Below are 15,050 nucleotides of genomic sequence, written 5' to 3'. Positions count from 1 at the left end.
CTATCCCAATCCTCCTCCCTAGGGTTCCGTCAAGTTGACGTCATACGGAACCGGTGCTCCGGAAGCTAAAGGTGGCCATGCTGTGTGGGACCACGTGGCCAGAGGCAAGAGTGTCGCTCTAGTAGTATATGCAACAGTTTAAACGATAGGCATGTTCATGTAAATATGGTTTCTGCCCAACCCGTTTTCTCTTGGGATTTTTGGCCAGCACCCGGACGCCTCTTTTTCTTCATTCCCAAACCCACTTTCTAGACGGGTCATGAACACTGTCCACCCAACTGCAGCTTCCTGTCAGAGTATCTGAGGAGCCTGTGAGGCGTTCTGGAGTTTTAAGGTCAGGCGCCTTCCGGGAGCCGTAGCCCCGGCCCCGCCCTTCGGCCCGCGCATTCCTCACTGCGCATGTCGCGTTTTTGTTCCCCTCCCCCCTTCAGCAACGGGCCGTGAGGCGGTGGCGGCGGTGGCGGCGGTGGCGGTGGCGGCGGCGAAGGGGGCGGAGAGGAAGGAGCGCGGCGGGACCGGGCCGGGACAGCGCGTACTTTGGGCCGCGGGATTCTCTCCGCGCCCGCGGTGGTAGCAGCTGCCGCTGCAGCCATAGCAGCAGGTTTGTGCGTGGGGGTTCTGGACGCAGGGCCGCCAGTCCTTGGGGGCACTGGAGGCAACTGCTGGGCCTAGCGAGGGCGGAGGAACGGCGGCCTTGCTTAACAAAGAGTCGGCAGAGCCTCGGGGTCCCGGCGGCCGGGGTGCCGGGAAGGGGTGGGAGTGCGGGCTGAGGCCTCGAGGGTTCCTTCCCAGCCGCGTCGCCCTCCCACAGCTCCCGCTTCCCTCGCAAGTCTACCCAGGCCCAGTTGGCGGCTTTTCGGAGGCGGCGCCCCCTCGCCTAGGAAAGGGATTTGCAGGGTGCCCGGCTCCGAGGCAGGAATAGCGCGGGGAGACTTCTGACCCAAGGAGGCAGCGTTTGGGAGATGCAGGTCTCCGAATTTGGGGTCTTGATAGGCAAAAGCTGCCAAATGAGAGGAGTGAAAAGACATAGGCGATTATCTGTGCAGCCTTGAGTAGGTCGATTATTAGTATCACTGTAGTCACACAAACTTTTTTGCGGCCTACTTGAGAGCCTATCTGATGTGAATAAATAATTTATGTGGAGTTGCAAACATATGCATCAAAAACAGGAGAAGCTGTCGAGAGTTTTGGGGAATTACATTCTCATCACTGAGAATTTCCCTCTTGCCCCCACTCCTATAGGCAGTTATCCAGTTTCCTGGGGCTTCCCTGTGTTTTCTTTTTGTCAATGATATTTCTATGTCTGTCCTCCCTCGTATACACACCCAGGACTTCCTAGAGGGCAGGGACTATGTCTTAAGTCACTTTGCAGAGCCAAGCTCAGTTCTGGCACATAGGAGGTGAGCAATGAGTGTTTCGTACAAAAATTGACGTTTAGATTTTGACAGCTGGGAAAAGAAAATGTATCTTTCTGTACCTGGAAGAGGCATTGTGTAGCCTAATGTGCAATTCATTCATTCAAGGGGTATTTTTATTGGTGCCTATTCTCTAGCGCCGTTCTAGGTGATAGAGATAGGTGTTAGACCCCTGCCTTTGTGAAACTTAACTTTCTGTTAGCGGGAGGAGAGGCAAACAGATACATAAATTATACTGAATGTTAGAAGATGATCAGTACCTTAGGAAAAAGAAAGCTGGAAAGGGGGTTGGGGAGGTGTTGCTGAAATTTGCAATAAAGTGGTCAGGGAAGTCCATACAGACAAGCTGATATTTAAGTGGACTAGAAGGAGGAGTGAGCCTATGTTTATCTGGGGAAAGGAACGTTCCAAGCTAGAGAATAACAAACATAAAGGCCTTGAGGAAGACAAAGCTGGCCCGTTAAGAGTGAAGACCAACGCGTTTGGAGCACTGTGAGCTGAGGGAGTATTAGGAGATAAAGTCAGGGAAGAATTGGGGGAAGGGAGTGAGCGGAACAACCGAAGCCTTTTAGGCTGTTGCTTAGGAAGGATCTGAGGGTTTCGATCAGAGGAATGATAATGTCTGATTTATATTGTAACAATTTAAGAGAGGAGTGCAGTTATTTAAATTTGTTTTGTTACATTGATAGTCATATAATCAGCTCTTAGTTGCTTTAAGCTGACAGGAGAAGGGATGCTTCTAAAATAACCATAACCTAGCATTTACTTGTATTTGGTTTAGAAGAATGTGATTACGTTCTTGAGTTTTTATATAGATTCTCATCAAAGAACTGACCTGTATATAGTGTGTGAGATACTCTCAAAGTATATGTAGAGTAGATGTTAGTCACTGTCACTAGAACTCTTCCTTCCACCTCCAAAAATACAGTGATAAACTAATGTGGTTTATATAATCAGTTGTTTTTAGTCCGCTGTATTTAAAGTCATTTAGAACATATCTTATTTTCTACCATTGCCAAAAACACAAACTAGCTAAATCGTCTTCCTTTATAAGTGTGTTCCACATTTATTCTCACTTCCTAGCCTTCGCTAGTTCAGTCTTCCTAGAATGTCTTCGTCTGCACGTCTCTACCCAGTTTGCATCTTTCTGTGCCTAGCCTGGCTTCTGACTCTCTTATGACACTTGCCCCTGCTTGTTAGCTCATGGTGATCTCTGACATCTTCAGTGTTCTTGTGGCACTTATGTGTGAAATACCTGAGTTCAAAGAAGTCTGATAGTCTCAATTTACCAGTGAAGAAATTGGTTCTTCAGAAATAATATAATAATGAAAAACACGATGGTAGCTGACATATTGAACAAGTACATTTTTGTGTATGAACTTAATTTTTCACACCAACTCTTGAGATAGGTGATAGTCTCATCTTTTTTTTTTTTTTTTTTTTTTGAGATGGTGTCTGGCTATGTTGCCCAGGCTGATCTTGAACTCAAGTAATCCGCCTGCCTCAGCCTCCCAAAGTACTGGGATTACAGGCATGAGCCACCACACACAGCCTCTCACCATTTTTTATAGATGAGGAAACTGAACCCAGAGAAGCTAAATAACTTCCCTGAGGTTCATATCAAGTTAGTAGCAAAGATAGTTTACACATAGCCTGTGCTACTTTGCTATTCTGTTAAGATTTCCTAGGAAACCACTGCGTTTTATTTATTTTTTAGAGACAGTGTCTTGCTGTGTTGCCCAGGTTGGAGTGCAGTGGTCCAGTTAGCTCATTGTAACCCAGAACTCCTGGGTTCAAGCAATCCTCTTGCCTCATCCTCCTGAGCAGCTAGGACTACAGGCGTGTGCCACCATGCCTGGCTAATTTTTAAAATTTTTTTTGTAAAGACAGGGTTTTGCCGTGTTGCCCAGGCTGGTCTCAAACTCCTGGCCTTAAGTGATCCTCCCACCTTGGCCTCCCAAAGGGCAAGGATTACAGGTGTGAGCCACCTCGCCCAGCCAGCCATAGGATTTAGTGCCTAGAGCCATACCAAATAGGACTTCATGCCATCTTGACTATTTCTCCTCAGCCTAGTGGTAGACCTCCTTTAGTCTTTCACATATTGAATAAATGAGTATCTAATATTGAAAACATGCTATAAGAGAAAAGGGAATAAGCCTGTTTCTTCAGCCATGAATCCTATAATATGGAGTCGGACTGGAAAGGGAGTTTGAGGAAGGAGATGCCATTTCTTTTTCTTTCTTTTTTTTTTTTTTTGAGACGGAGTCTCACTCTGTCCCCCAGGCTGGAGTGCAGTGGTGCAATCTCGGCTCACTGCAAGCCCCGCCTCCCGGGTTCAAGTGATTCTCCTGCCTCAGCCTCCGGAGTAGCTGGGACTACAGGCGCCCGCCACCACGCCCGGCTAATTTTTTTGTATTTTTAGTAGAAACGGGGTTTCACCATGTTAGCCAGGATTGTCTCGATCTCCTGACTTCGTGATCCGCCCATCTCGGCCTCCCAAAGTGCTGAGATTACAGGCGTGAGCCACCGTGCCCAGCCAGGAGATGCCATTTCTTTGGGGATATCATATTCATGTCTAGGAGTTGGTATTTGAGATATGCTTTGAAGGATAGGACTTTGGTAGGTACTCATAGTTTATAGGAAAGAAATTTGATGTGAAGGGGATCCAGTTAGAGGGAAGAGGATTCACTAGAATGCTTGTTTTCCTGGAAAACTGAGTACATGTGGAGAGACCCTGGGAAATATGAATGGTAAAGTAGTTTGATGCCACAATGGAGGGTCTCATTCCAGCATGATTAACTGTGGAGAGCTGTGGAATTGAGAGTGACATAATCAGAAATGTGTGTTCTGGAAGAACCTGGAAAGGGTTTTTGATAAGCATCTGAATACTGACCTCCCTTCTGTGAGACTTTTTCTGGTTCCACGGTATTAACACACACTATGCTACTCTACCAAAGGAGGTAAAACTTGCTTTTCTCTTTTCACTGTGTGTCTCACTATTACTTCATCATTTTATGCATTACTACACAGAATCACTTCTCATAGACTATGGAAGATTTGCTGGTTTTAGATGAAGCATCTGGATGTACATCACCATTACTTTTCCAATAAAACAGACATTCTTGGGACAGTGGTCAGGGGAGGATTACCTGTCAAATGTCATTTGTCTCAGAGAGGCCTTGCCTGACTTAAGTCTGCAATAGCTTGCCTCTTACCCTCTTGCTTGCTTTTCATAGCACTTTTGCTACCTGGAATTACATGATTTAGTTTTTCTTTCTCCTGGGCCAGACTGTGAACTCTGAATATGGCTGCGTCTGATTCCATTACTGTATCCTTAGCACCTTAGAGCAGTTACTGGCACAAAATAGGCACTCAGTATATTTTGACTTAGTGATCACTCTAGTAGTGCTGTGAGAGCTTGATAATAGAAAGTTTTTTTTTTTTTTTTTTTTTTGAGACGGAGTCTCGCTCTGTTGCCCAGGCTGGAGTGCAGTGGCGCAATCTCGGCTCACTGCAAGCTCCGCCTCCTGGGTTCACACCATTCTCCTGCCTCAGCCTCTCCAAGTAGCTGGGACTACAGGCGCCCGCCACCACGCCCGGCTAATTTTTTGTATTTTTAGTAGAGATGGTGTTTCACCGTGGTCTCGATTTTCTGACCTCGTGATCCGCCCGCCTCGGCCTCCCAAAGTGCTGGGATTACAAGCGCGAGCCACCGCGCCCGTCCAGAAAGTTTTGTTTGTTTGTTTGTTTGTTTTTAGACAGGGTCTCACTCTGTCATCCAGGCTGGAGTGCAGTGGCGCGATCTCAGCTCACTGCAGTCTCCATGTCCTGGGTTCAAGAGATTCTCCTGCCTCAGCCTCCTAAGTAGCTGGAACTACAGGTGCGTGCCATCACGCCTGGCTAATTTTTGTATTTTTAGTAGAGACGGGGTTTCACCGTGTTGGCCAGGATGGTCTTGATCTCCTGACCTTGTGATCTGTCTGCTTTGGCCTTCCAATAATCAGAAATTTTTTTTTTAGGAAATAATTGCAATAGTGGAGGTGGAGATGGAAAGGCGGATATACATGAGGGATGTCCCTCATAGTACTGGGCATATAACAAAATCATCAGTGGTTATTGGTCAGTATAAAACAATGGATGTTATTACTAAGAACCAACTTAGAGTTGTTCTTTTTTAAGCAAATACTCATTACTTTGTTTATGGCTCTATTCAGCTAATTCTTTTCAAATTAGGTATTTCAAAAGGGTTCTTTTTTAAATTTTTATTTTTTGGCACCCCAGCAGGAAATGAATAAATCTTTTTTAAGAGAAAAAATACAAAAATGCAGTTGAATTTCCCCAAGTGTGTTTTTTTGTTTTGTTTTGTTTTTGTTTTGTTGAGACGCAGTCTCACTCTGTCACCCAGGCTGGAGTGCAGTGGCGCGATCTCGGCTCACTGCAACCTCCGACTCCTGGGTTCAGGCCATCCTTCCTCAACCTCCCGAGTAGCTGGGGCTATAGGTGCACGCCACCACACCCGGGTAATTTTTTGTATTTTTTGTAGAAACCAGGTTTTGCATTGTTGTCCAGGCTGACCTCAAACTCCTGAGCTCAAGCCATCCTCCTGCCTTGGCTTCCCAAAGTGCTGGGATTGCAGTTGTGAGCCACTGTGCCCACCTCATTTTGTTTTCTTCTTTTGCTACTATCACCACAGTCTAGCCACAGAACACTTTTCATCTTGTAAAACTGAAATTCTGTACCCATTAAACGATAACACCCTATTCTCCCCTCCTCGCAGCCCCTGGCAACCACTCTTCTACTCTGTGTCTCTGAGTTTGACTATTCTAGGTATCTCTTTTTTTTCTTTTTGTTTTTGTAGAGATGGGGTCTCGCTGTGTTGCCCAGGCTGGTCTCAAACTCCTGGCCTGAAGCCATCCTCCTGCTTCCCACAGTACTGGGAATATAGGCGTAAGCCACTGCACCTGCCTCTTTTATTTTTTTAGTAACTAAATAGAAATTTGGGTGGCTATCTTTTGCTTCTTCTGTCAGCTATACTCCCGCAAACCTCTGTGATTGTCAAGGTTCAGTAGCCATATACGCTTCATGGTTTAATAGTAGGAAAAACTGCTGGGCACGGTGGCTCACGCCTGTAATCCCAGCACTTTGGGAGGCCAAGGCAGGCAGATCACTGGCGGTCGGGAGTTTGAGACCAGCCTAACCAACATGGAGAAACCCCATCTCTACTAAAAATACAAAATTAGCCAGGCGTGGTGGCACATGCCTGTAATTCCAGCTACTTGGGAGGCTGAGGCAGGAGAATCACTTGAACCCGGGAGGGAGAGGTTGCGGTGAGCCGAGATTGCGCCATTGCATTGCAGCCTGGGCAACAAGAGCGAAACTCTGTCTGGGAAAAAAAAAAAAAAAAAGGTAGGAAAAACCGTTGTCAAGAGACTTAAGTAATGATCCATTGAGGATGATCTGGCTTAGATTTAATCAGGAAGGGTGGTTAGCTAGATAACAAGGTTTATAGTAATAAAAGACGGTTTTCACAAATACTAGGATGAATTTTGGAGAGCCTGAATACATGATATTTATTCATACAGCAAAATGTTTTGAGTACTACGCAGACACCAAGGATATAGTGCTGGACAAATTGAGGAAAGTCTATGCCCTCATGGAGCTAACATTCTACTCAGGGTGTATAGAAAGCACAGTTGCTTGGCCTTCCTAGAGTCAGTAATTGAGGGGCAATGAGCTGTGTGTTCTAGATGAGCTAGGGAAAGGATCGCTTTTCCATCTTGCTAAATCTTGAGAGCCATTAAGCAACCCTCACCTGCCCAAGGTCTCACTGCCTGCCTGTTTATGGCAGGAGTTGATTTGCCGCTTTTGTAATATGAACCTTTTGATTATTTAATAGGGCTGATTCATATTCATGCTTGTTCTTTTCACTCCTTCCCTCTAGTTTTGGGGGAAGAGCGAGTTACTCCTGTTGTTAAAAGTTTTGATTGTGTCTGGTCTTCTCTGGAAATCCTATGACTTTTTTCTGTCATTTTGCATCTTCAGTTTTTCAGACTTTACTGGTTTTTCCCCTTTAGCATATAAACATGCCTATGTTTCTCTAAAAAATACAATTTCTGTAGTTAATGCTTCACTTTCTCCTTCCTATCATTGATAAACAGCCTACAAAGTACTCTTGACTCCTCTTGACCTAGTCTGCATCTTCTACCACTTACTTGCCAGGTACTCCTCAACCCTGTCCCTACTGCTCCATTGAAACTGCTTTCACTGATGACTCCTCGTTGCATATAAAACAGAAGCATTTTAGTTCTTTTGTTTTTTTGAGACAGAGTCTCGCACTCTCACCCAGGCTGGAGTGCCCTAGCCAGATCTCGGCTCACTGCAAGCTCCGCCTCCCAGGTTCATACCTTTCTCCTGCCTCAGCCTCCTGAGTAGCTGGGACTACAGGTGCCCGCCACCATGTCTGGCTAATTTTTTGTATTTTTAGTAGAGACGGGGTTTCACCGTGTTAGCCAGGATGGTCTTGATCTCCTGACCTTGTGATCTGCCTGCCTTGGCCTCCCAAAGTGCTTGGGATTACAGGTGTGAGCCACCGCGCCTGGCGCATTTTCATTCTTAACTTACCTGACTTCTCTTTAGTTTTCTGCCTATAGAGCTTCTCTCTCCTCACCTGTGTTCCTCCTTGTCTCCCCTTCCTTCTTTCCCTCTCTTCTTTCTTTCCCTTCCCCCATCCGTGTTCCATCTGAAGTTTCCATGTAAGCTTCTCTTTTTCTGCCCATTCCTAAATAGTGATATATGTTAAGAATTGTCTTACTGGGCCAGACGTGGTGGCTCACACCTGTAATCCTAGCACTTTGGGAGGCCAAGGCAGGCAGATCACGAGGCCAGGAGATCGAGCATCTTGGCTAACACGGTGAAACCCCGTCTCTACTAAAAATACAAAAAAATTAGCCAGGCACGGTGGCAGGCGCCTGTAGTCCCAGCTACTCGGAGAGGCTGAGGCAGGAGAAAGGTGTGAACCTGGGAGGTGGAGCTTGCAGTGAGCCGAGATCGTGCCACTGCACTCCAGCCTGGGCGACAGAGTGAGACTCCGTCTCAAAAAATAAAAATAAAAAAAGAATTGTCTTAACAGCTGGGCGCAGTGGATCACGAGGTAAGGAGTTTGATACCAGCCTGGCCAACATGGTGAAACTTGTCTCTACTAAAAATACAAAAATTAGCCGGGCATGGTGGCACGTGCCTGTAATCCCAGCTACTTGGGAGGCTGAGGCAGGAGAATTGCTTGAACTCAGGAGGCGGAGGTTGCAGTGAGCCAAGATCATGCCATTGCCCTCCAGCTCTGGGCGACAGAGCAAGACTCCTCCTTGGGGAGAAAAGAGAATTGTCTTACCTCTTTTCTCACTCTGCATCGTCTCTCTGCTAGCTTATTTACATCAGTAACCTCAAATGCAAATGGCTTACATCAAATCTATAGCTCACTCCAGACCCCTCTCTGCAGTTACTGCCCCTACTTGGCATCTCTACTCAGCTCTCTCATAGATACTGAACTCACCTTCCGCCTGGTTTTGCAAGCCTGGCTCTTTTAGGTTTCCATCTCCATTAGTGGCTCCACAATTCACCCAGTCTTTAAAGCCAGAAACTTCTGAAGTTATTCTAGACTCTTCTTCCTTAGCTTCCACACCAATTACTGGTCACACAATCCTAATTGATCTTTCCTCAGATATCTAAATAAGTAACCCAGATCCATCCCCCATTTCTCCTTTCCCACAGGTGCTTTCTTAGTTCAGAATTTTGTCGCTTTATACCTGTGTTGCTGCAACAGCCTCCTAACTACTTTCCTTGCCTCTACCATGAGTATCTCTCATTCTGTCTTTCAAAAACACTGATCTGAAAATTTCTCTTCTGTGTAAAATTAACGATTCTTTGTAGCTGGCAGAATACAGTTTTGTATGGTACGTCGTTAGCATAGCCTTCTAAGCTGTTCCTCTTGGCCCTGCCTTGTCTTTCTGAACATGTGTCCTGCAAATTTCCCAAATGTCCTACTGAACTCTAGCTGCACTGAACTATTTCCTGTTCTCTGTGGTAGCACTTAACAGAGCCTTCCATCTAAAATGCCCTTCTTTAATGCCTCTGTGATCTAATGCCTCTTGAGATTTCAAAATTTAACATGTCATCTCTCAGAACACTTCTATGCCTTTGCTCCCACTCATGGACCACCAGTGAATGCACTCTGTATAGTACATCTGTTAGAACGCATCATGTTGTTTTCAGCTGCCTCAGACTGCACTGTCTACTCCTTGAGAACAGGGACTGTATCTTTTATGTATGAATGCCTAGCACTTCATATACCGTCTGACCTTCTCAGCAAGCTTTCAGTAAACCATTGAAAGTTTTCCTGCTAGGAGATTGTGTGATTCTTAAAATCCACCTGAACGTAAATGTCTTTCCACTATCCTTTCTTTGTCTGCCTTCTCATCCTTATGGCTTATTAGCTCCTTGTTATAGATTGTATACACTAGGAAAAATGAGATTAAAATTGAGCCCATCATTTTTGTTGCTTGGGAACAGCTCTTGTAAAGATAGGCTTATAGATTAGTTTAAAAATGTCAGATGCTAAAATTTTGCTTGTAAAGATTCTTACTAAATTTCATCGCACTGGAATTATGTTGATTCCTTGATTGAAGGAATCCCCTTATGGGATTCCTAAAAGCAGGAGATGAAGATGAAGTTCAGGTAAATTAGTACTTACTAAATGCATACCTTAGTCATTTTCACTGTTAGAGAAGGAGGTCCAAAATGAGTAAAGACAGTTTCTATCTGGAATTAAGGGGCTAAGTAGAGATTGACATGGTATAATTCAAGTTTAATACTAAGCAGGCTGGGCGCCGTGGCTCACACCTGTAATCCCAGCACTTTGGGAGGCCAAGGTGGTTGGATCGATTTAGGTCGGGAGTTCAAGACCAGCCTGGCTAACATAATGAAACCCCATCTCTACTAAAAATACAAAAAATTAGCTGAGCCTGGTGGCACACGCCTGTAATCCTAGCTACTCGGGAGGCTGAGACAGGAGAATCACTTGAACCAGGGACTGGGCAGAGGTTGCAGTGAGCCAAGATTGTACCACTGCACTCCAGCCTGGGCGACAGAGTGAAACTCTGTCTCCCAAACAAACAAACAAACAAACAAAAACCTTAAAACTAAGCAAACAACTAAGTGCTGTGTATAATAGCAGTTGAACAAAACCTATAGAGTATATATAGACAAGGGGCATAGAACAGTGCATGTTTCTGATCTCTTTGACAATGTTACTATAATAAACAGTTTTTGGAATTTTTTTTGCACCCTGGCTTCAAAGCTAGTGGAAATTAAAATAAAAGTAAACATTTTAATTTTTCTTACTAATGGTAAACAAAATAAAAATCAAATAACTGCTGTTAACATTTTGATAAACAGCCTGTCAGCTGTCTCTGTATATGTAACTCACGGTTTTTACATAAATTAAATCATACTACCCACCTTGTTTTATGCCCTTAGTTATTTTGCTCAATGTGTAATGGATACTTTTTCATAAATGTAAGTAGTAGTTAAAATTTTTAGGCCAGGCAAGGTGGTGTGAGTCATGTCTGTTAATTCCAGCACTTTGGGAGACTGAGGTAGGAGGACTGCTTGAGGCCAGGATTTCGAGACCAGCCTAGGCAACATAGTGAGACCACAAAAAATTAAAATAAAAACACAGGCATGGTGGCTCATGTTTGTAGTTCCAGCTACTCAGGAGGCTGAGGTGGGAAGATCACTTGAGCCCAAGAGTTCATGGCTGCAGTGAGCTGCAATCAGACCACTGTACTGCAGCCTGGGTGACAGCAAGAACTTGTCTCAAAAAAAAATTTTTTTTTAAACTCAGAATGCATTTTCCTTTGGGCAATTGCATTTTAAAACTTGTTCCTAAGGAAATAATCGAAGGTATGCACAAAGATGTAGCTATAATGATGTGTTCTGCAACATTGTGTTACCAGTATTATACTGTAAAGTAGTGAAGAAATAGATATCTGTTGACATTAAACAATATCACAGTATATCATTAGGTGAAGAAATCACTAAAATAATATGTACAGTATGGTTTCAGTTTTTAATTTGTGTGTATATACACATATGCATACAAGTAGCGAAAAATAGAACAAAACTACATATCTGGGAGAGGAAATTTCAGGTAGTTTTAAATTTTGTTCTTTTTTGCTTTCTGCTTTTCTGTAAAACTTAGGTAAGTTGTATCATTAAAAAGGGTTTTTGGGGGCCAAGTGCAGGAGCTCATGCCTATAATCCCAGCACTTGGGGAGGCTGACGTGGGTGGATCACTTGAGGCCAGGAGTTCCAGACCAGCCCATCTCTACTAAAAATACAAAATACTAGCTGGATGTGGTGGTGCACACTTGTAATCCCAGCTACCCAGGAGGCTGAGGCACGAGAATCACTTGAACCCAGGCGACAGAGGTTGCAGCAAGCCGAGATTGGGCCACTGCACTCCAGCCTGGGTGACAGATCGAGGCTCTGTCTCAAAAAACAAAAAAACGTTTTTTGGGCCAGGTGCGGTGGCTCATGCCTGTAATCCCAGCACTTAGGGAGGCAGATGTGAGGGGGGGTCTCTTGAGGCTATGAGTTTGAGACCAGCCTGGGCAACATCACAAGACCCTGTTCCTTAAAAAAAAAAAAAAAAAAAAAAAAAAGTTTTTGGAGCCAAGACTAATGTAAGGTATTGTTTGTAAATTGATTTTATCAATGCACAAGAGATTTCTTTGTAATTCTTTTTTTTTTTTTTTTTTTTTTTTTTTTTTTTTTGAGACGGAGTCTCGCTCTGTCGCCCAGGCTGGAGTGCAGTGGTGCAATCTCGGCTCACTGCAAGCTCCGCCTCCCGGGTTCACGCCATTCTCCTGCCTCAGCCTTTCTGAGTAGCTGGGACTACAGGCGCCCGCCACCACGCCCGGCTAATTTTTTTGTATTTTTAGTAGAGACGGGGTTTCACCATGGTATCTCCTGACCTTGTGATCTGCCCGCCTCGGCCTCCCAAAGTGCTGGGATTACAAGCGTGAGCCACCGCGCCCGGCCTCTTTGTAATTCTTAACCACAGGCTAACTGAATACTTCAGGCAACATGTCAGTGAATCATAGTTTCTTCCTGGATAGTGTTTCTATTGGGCAGTTGTTCAATAAATACGTGCTTCATAGTACCTTTCCTTCAGACATGAATACATAGATACTGTCTACAAATAACTGATCTTTTAAGTTTTGATTCTTTGATTCTTCCAGATGTCATTACCAGAGGATAACCTCTAGTTTTCGGAGAGTCTTGGCTGATAGAACCTCAGTCTTTCATATAAGGATGAAGATGTTTAGTCTTTTCATATCTCCAGTGGCCTAGCACATATCAGATTCCCCAAAATATTTCTTTTTATGAGTATTTTTGTCAGCTTAATAAGATGTTAATTAGCAGGTAAATCCTTTTGGAGGGGGTGACATTAAATACTGCATTCCAGTTTATATTGAGATCCCAGTAAAATTAAAACAATTTCTTCAGTGTTTTAGAAAATATAACCATTTGTTGAGGCTAGCATGGTGTGTATCTGAAATACAATGTCAACTTTTGTGGTTTTTGTTTTTGTTTTTTTAAGAGACAGGATTTCACTATGTTGCCCAGGCTGGAATACAGTGGCTATTCACAGGCAGGATCATAGCACACTGTAACCTTGAACTCCTGGGCTCAAGCAATTTCCCTGCCTCAGCCTCCTGAATGGAAATGAATCTCTTAATGAGATGGATTTTCTTTTCTTTTCTCTTTTCTTTTCTTTTCTTTTTTAATATAAAAAGAGACAATCTCTGTCACCCAGGCTTGAGTGCAGTGGCGTGATCATAGCTCAGTGTAATCTGGAACTCCTGGGTTCAAGTAGTGCTCCTGCCTAAGCCTCCCAAGTAGTTGACATTACTGACCTGGGCCACTCTCCTTACTACAGTGTTATAGTTTTAATTGAGAAGCTAAAATGTAAAATAAAATTTTAGGTGGAGGTTAGAAGAGACATACAACTCAGTGGGGCTATATACTTTTTTTTTTTTTTTGAGACGGTGTCTCTCTCTGTCGCCCAGGCTGGAGTGCAGTGGTGCGATCTCAGCTCACTGCAACCTCCTCCTCTCAGATTCAAGTGATTCTTCTGCCTCAGCCTCCCAAGTAGCTGGGACCACAGGCACGTGCCACCATGCCCGGCCAATTTTTGTATTTTTAGTAGAGAAGGGTTTTCACCATATTGGCCAGGCTGGTCTTCAACTCCTGACCTCATGGTCCGCCTGCCTTGGCCTCCCAAAGTGCTGGGATTATAGGCGTGACCTACCACGCCCGGCCCTTGGGGCTATACACTTTTTTAAGTTTAATTTATATTTGTGTATCTTATTCCTAACAGGTCAGTCATTGGCACCATGAACTGGAATAAAGGTGGTCCTGGCACTAAGCGAGGATTTGGCTTTGGAGGTTTTGCCATCAGTGCTGGGAAAAAGGAGGAACCCAAACTCCCACAGCAGTCCCACAGTGCCTTTGGGGCAACCAGCTCTTCTTCTGGATTTGGAAAGTCAGCTCCACCACAGCTTCCTTCTTTCTACAAAATTGGATCTAAGCGGGCCAACTTTGATGAAGAAAATGCGTAAGTGGTAATTCCTGGTAGTGTAGCAAAGTTTGGACTTTGATATATTCATTCTATCAGCAGAAATTGAGGCAAAGTAACTTTGTTTCTCAAATAATAGTGACTTTTTTTTTTTTTTTTTTTTTTTTTTTTTTTTTTGAGACAGAGTCTCGCTCTGTCGCCCAGGCTGGAGTGCAGTGGTGCAATCTCGGCTCACTGCAAGCTCCGCCTCCCGGGTTCACGCCATTCTCCTGCCTCAGCCTCTCCGAGTAGCTGGGACTACAGGCGCCCGCCACCTCGCCCGGCTAATTTTTTTGTATTATTAGTAGAGACGGGGTTTCACTGTGGTCTCGATCTCCTGACCTTGTGATCCGCCCGCCTCGGCCTCCCAAAGTGCTGGGATTACAAGCGTGAGCCACCGCGCCCGGCCTAATAGTGACTTCTTAAATTATGTGTCTCGCTGAATTCCACTGTTCCTAATAAGTTAAAATATCAGGTTTACTCATTTGTAAGGAATGTAATACCTGTGGGGTTACTTACACCTTTACTTATTCAGTGTTACGTCCTACTGGGCTGTCGCTCAATGTGGGATTAGAAGCCATTGAAACAGGCTGGGCGTGGTGGCTCACACCTATAATCCCAGCACTCTGGGAGGCTGAGACGGGTGGATCATCTGACATCAGGAGTTCGAGAACAGGCTGGCCAATATGGTGAAACCCTATCTCTAGTAAAAATACAAAACATTAGCCGGGCGTGGTGGTGCACGCCTGTAATCTACTCAGGGGGAGGCTGAAGCAGGAGAATCGCTTGAGCCCGGGAGGCACAGGTTGCAGTAAGCCAAGATGGTGCCATTGCACTCCAACCTGGGCGACAGAGCAAGACTCCCATCTCAAAAAAAAAAAAAAAAAAAAGAGCCATTGAAACATAAATATGGCTGAAGAGTTTTATATAATTCATGTGGGTGTTGGTGATCTTTTTTT

The 15,050-nt window shown here is 44.6% G+C and overlaps 1 protein-coding gene across 2 annotated transcripts in view; it reads left to right on the top strand.

The window, feature by feature from the left end:
• Window positions 1-52: 52 nt before the first annotated feature.
• The window catches only part of DDX42 (DEAD-box helicase 42), a 46,306-nt gene continuing 31,308 nt past the window's right edge, over window positions 53-15,050 (top strand). The window contains exons 1-3 of one of the 2 annotated variants that reach the window (XM_030799299.1): window positions 53-334; window positions 432-601; window positions 13,855-14,091. In XM_030799299.1, coding sequence (XP_030655159.1) covers window positions 13,871-14,091 — 221 coding nt within the window. In that variant the 5' untranslated portion in view covers window positions 53-334; window positions 432-601; window positions 13,855-13,870. Of the gene's footprint in view, window positions 335-381; window positions 602-13,854; window positions 14,092-15,050 lie in introns of those variants that run through there. The other variant, XM_030799298.1, reaches the window with a different exon arrangement.

Source organism: Nomascus leucogenys, chromosome 19 (assembly GCF_006542625.1).
Source record: "Nomascus leucogenys isolate Asia chromosome 19, Asia_NLE_v1, whole genome shotgun sequence".
In the NCBI taxonomy this organism is placed as follows: domain Eukaryota; kingdom Metazoa; phylum Chordata; class Mammalia; order Primates; family Hylobatidae; genus Nomascus; species Nomascus leucogenys.
This window is presented reverse-complemented; position numbering and strand designations above follow the sequence as displayed.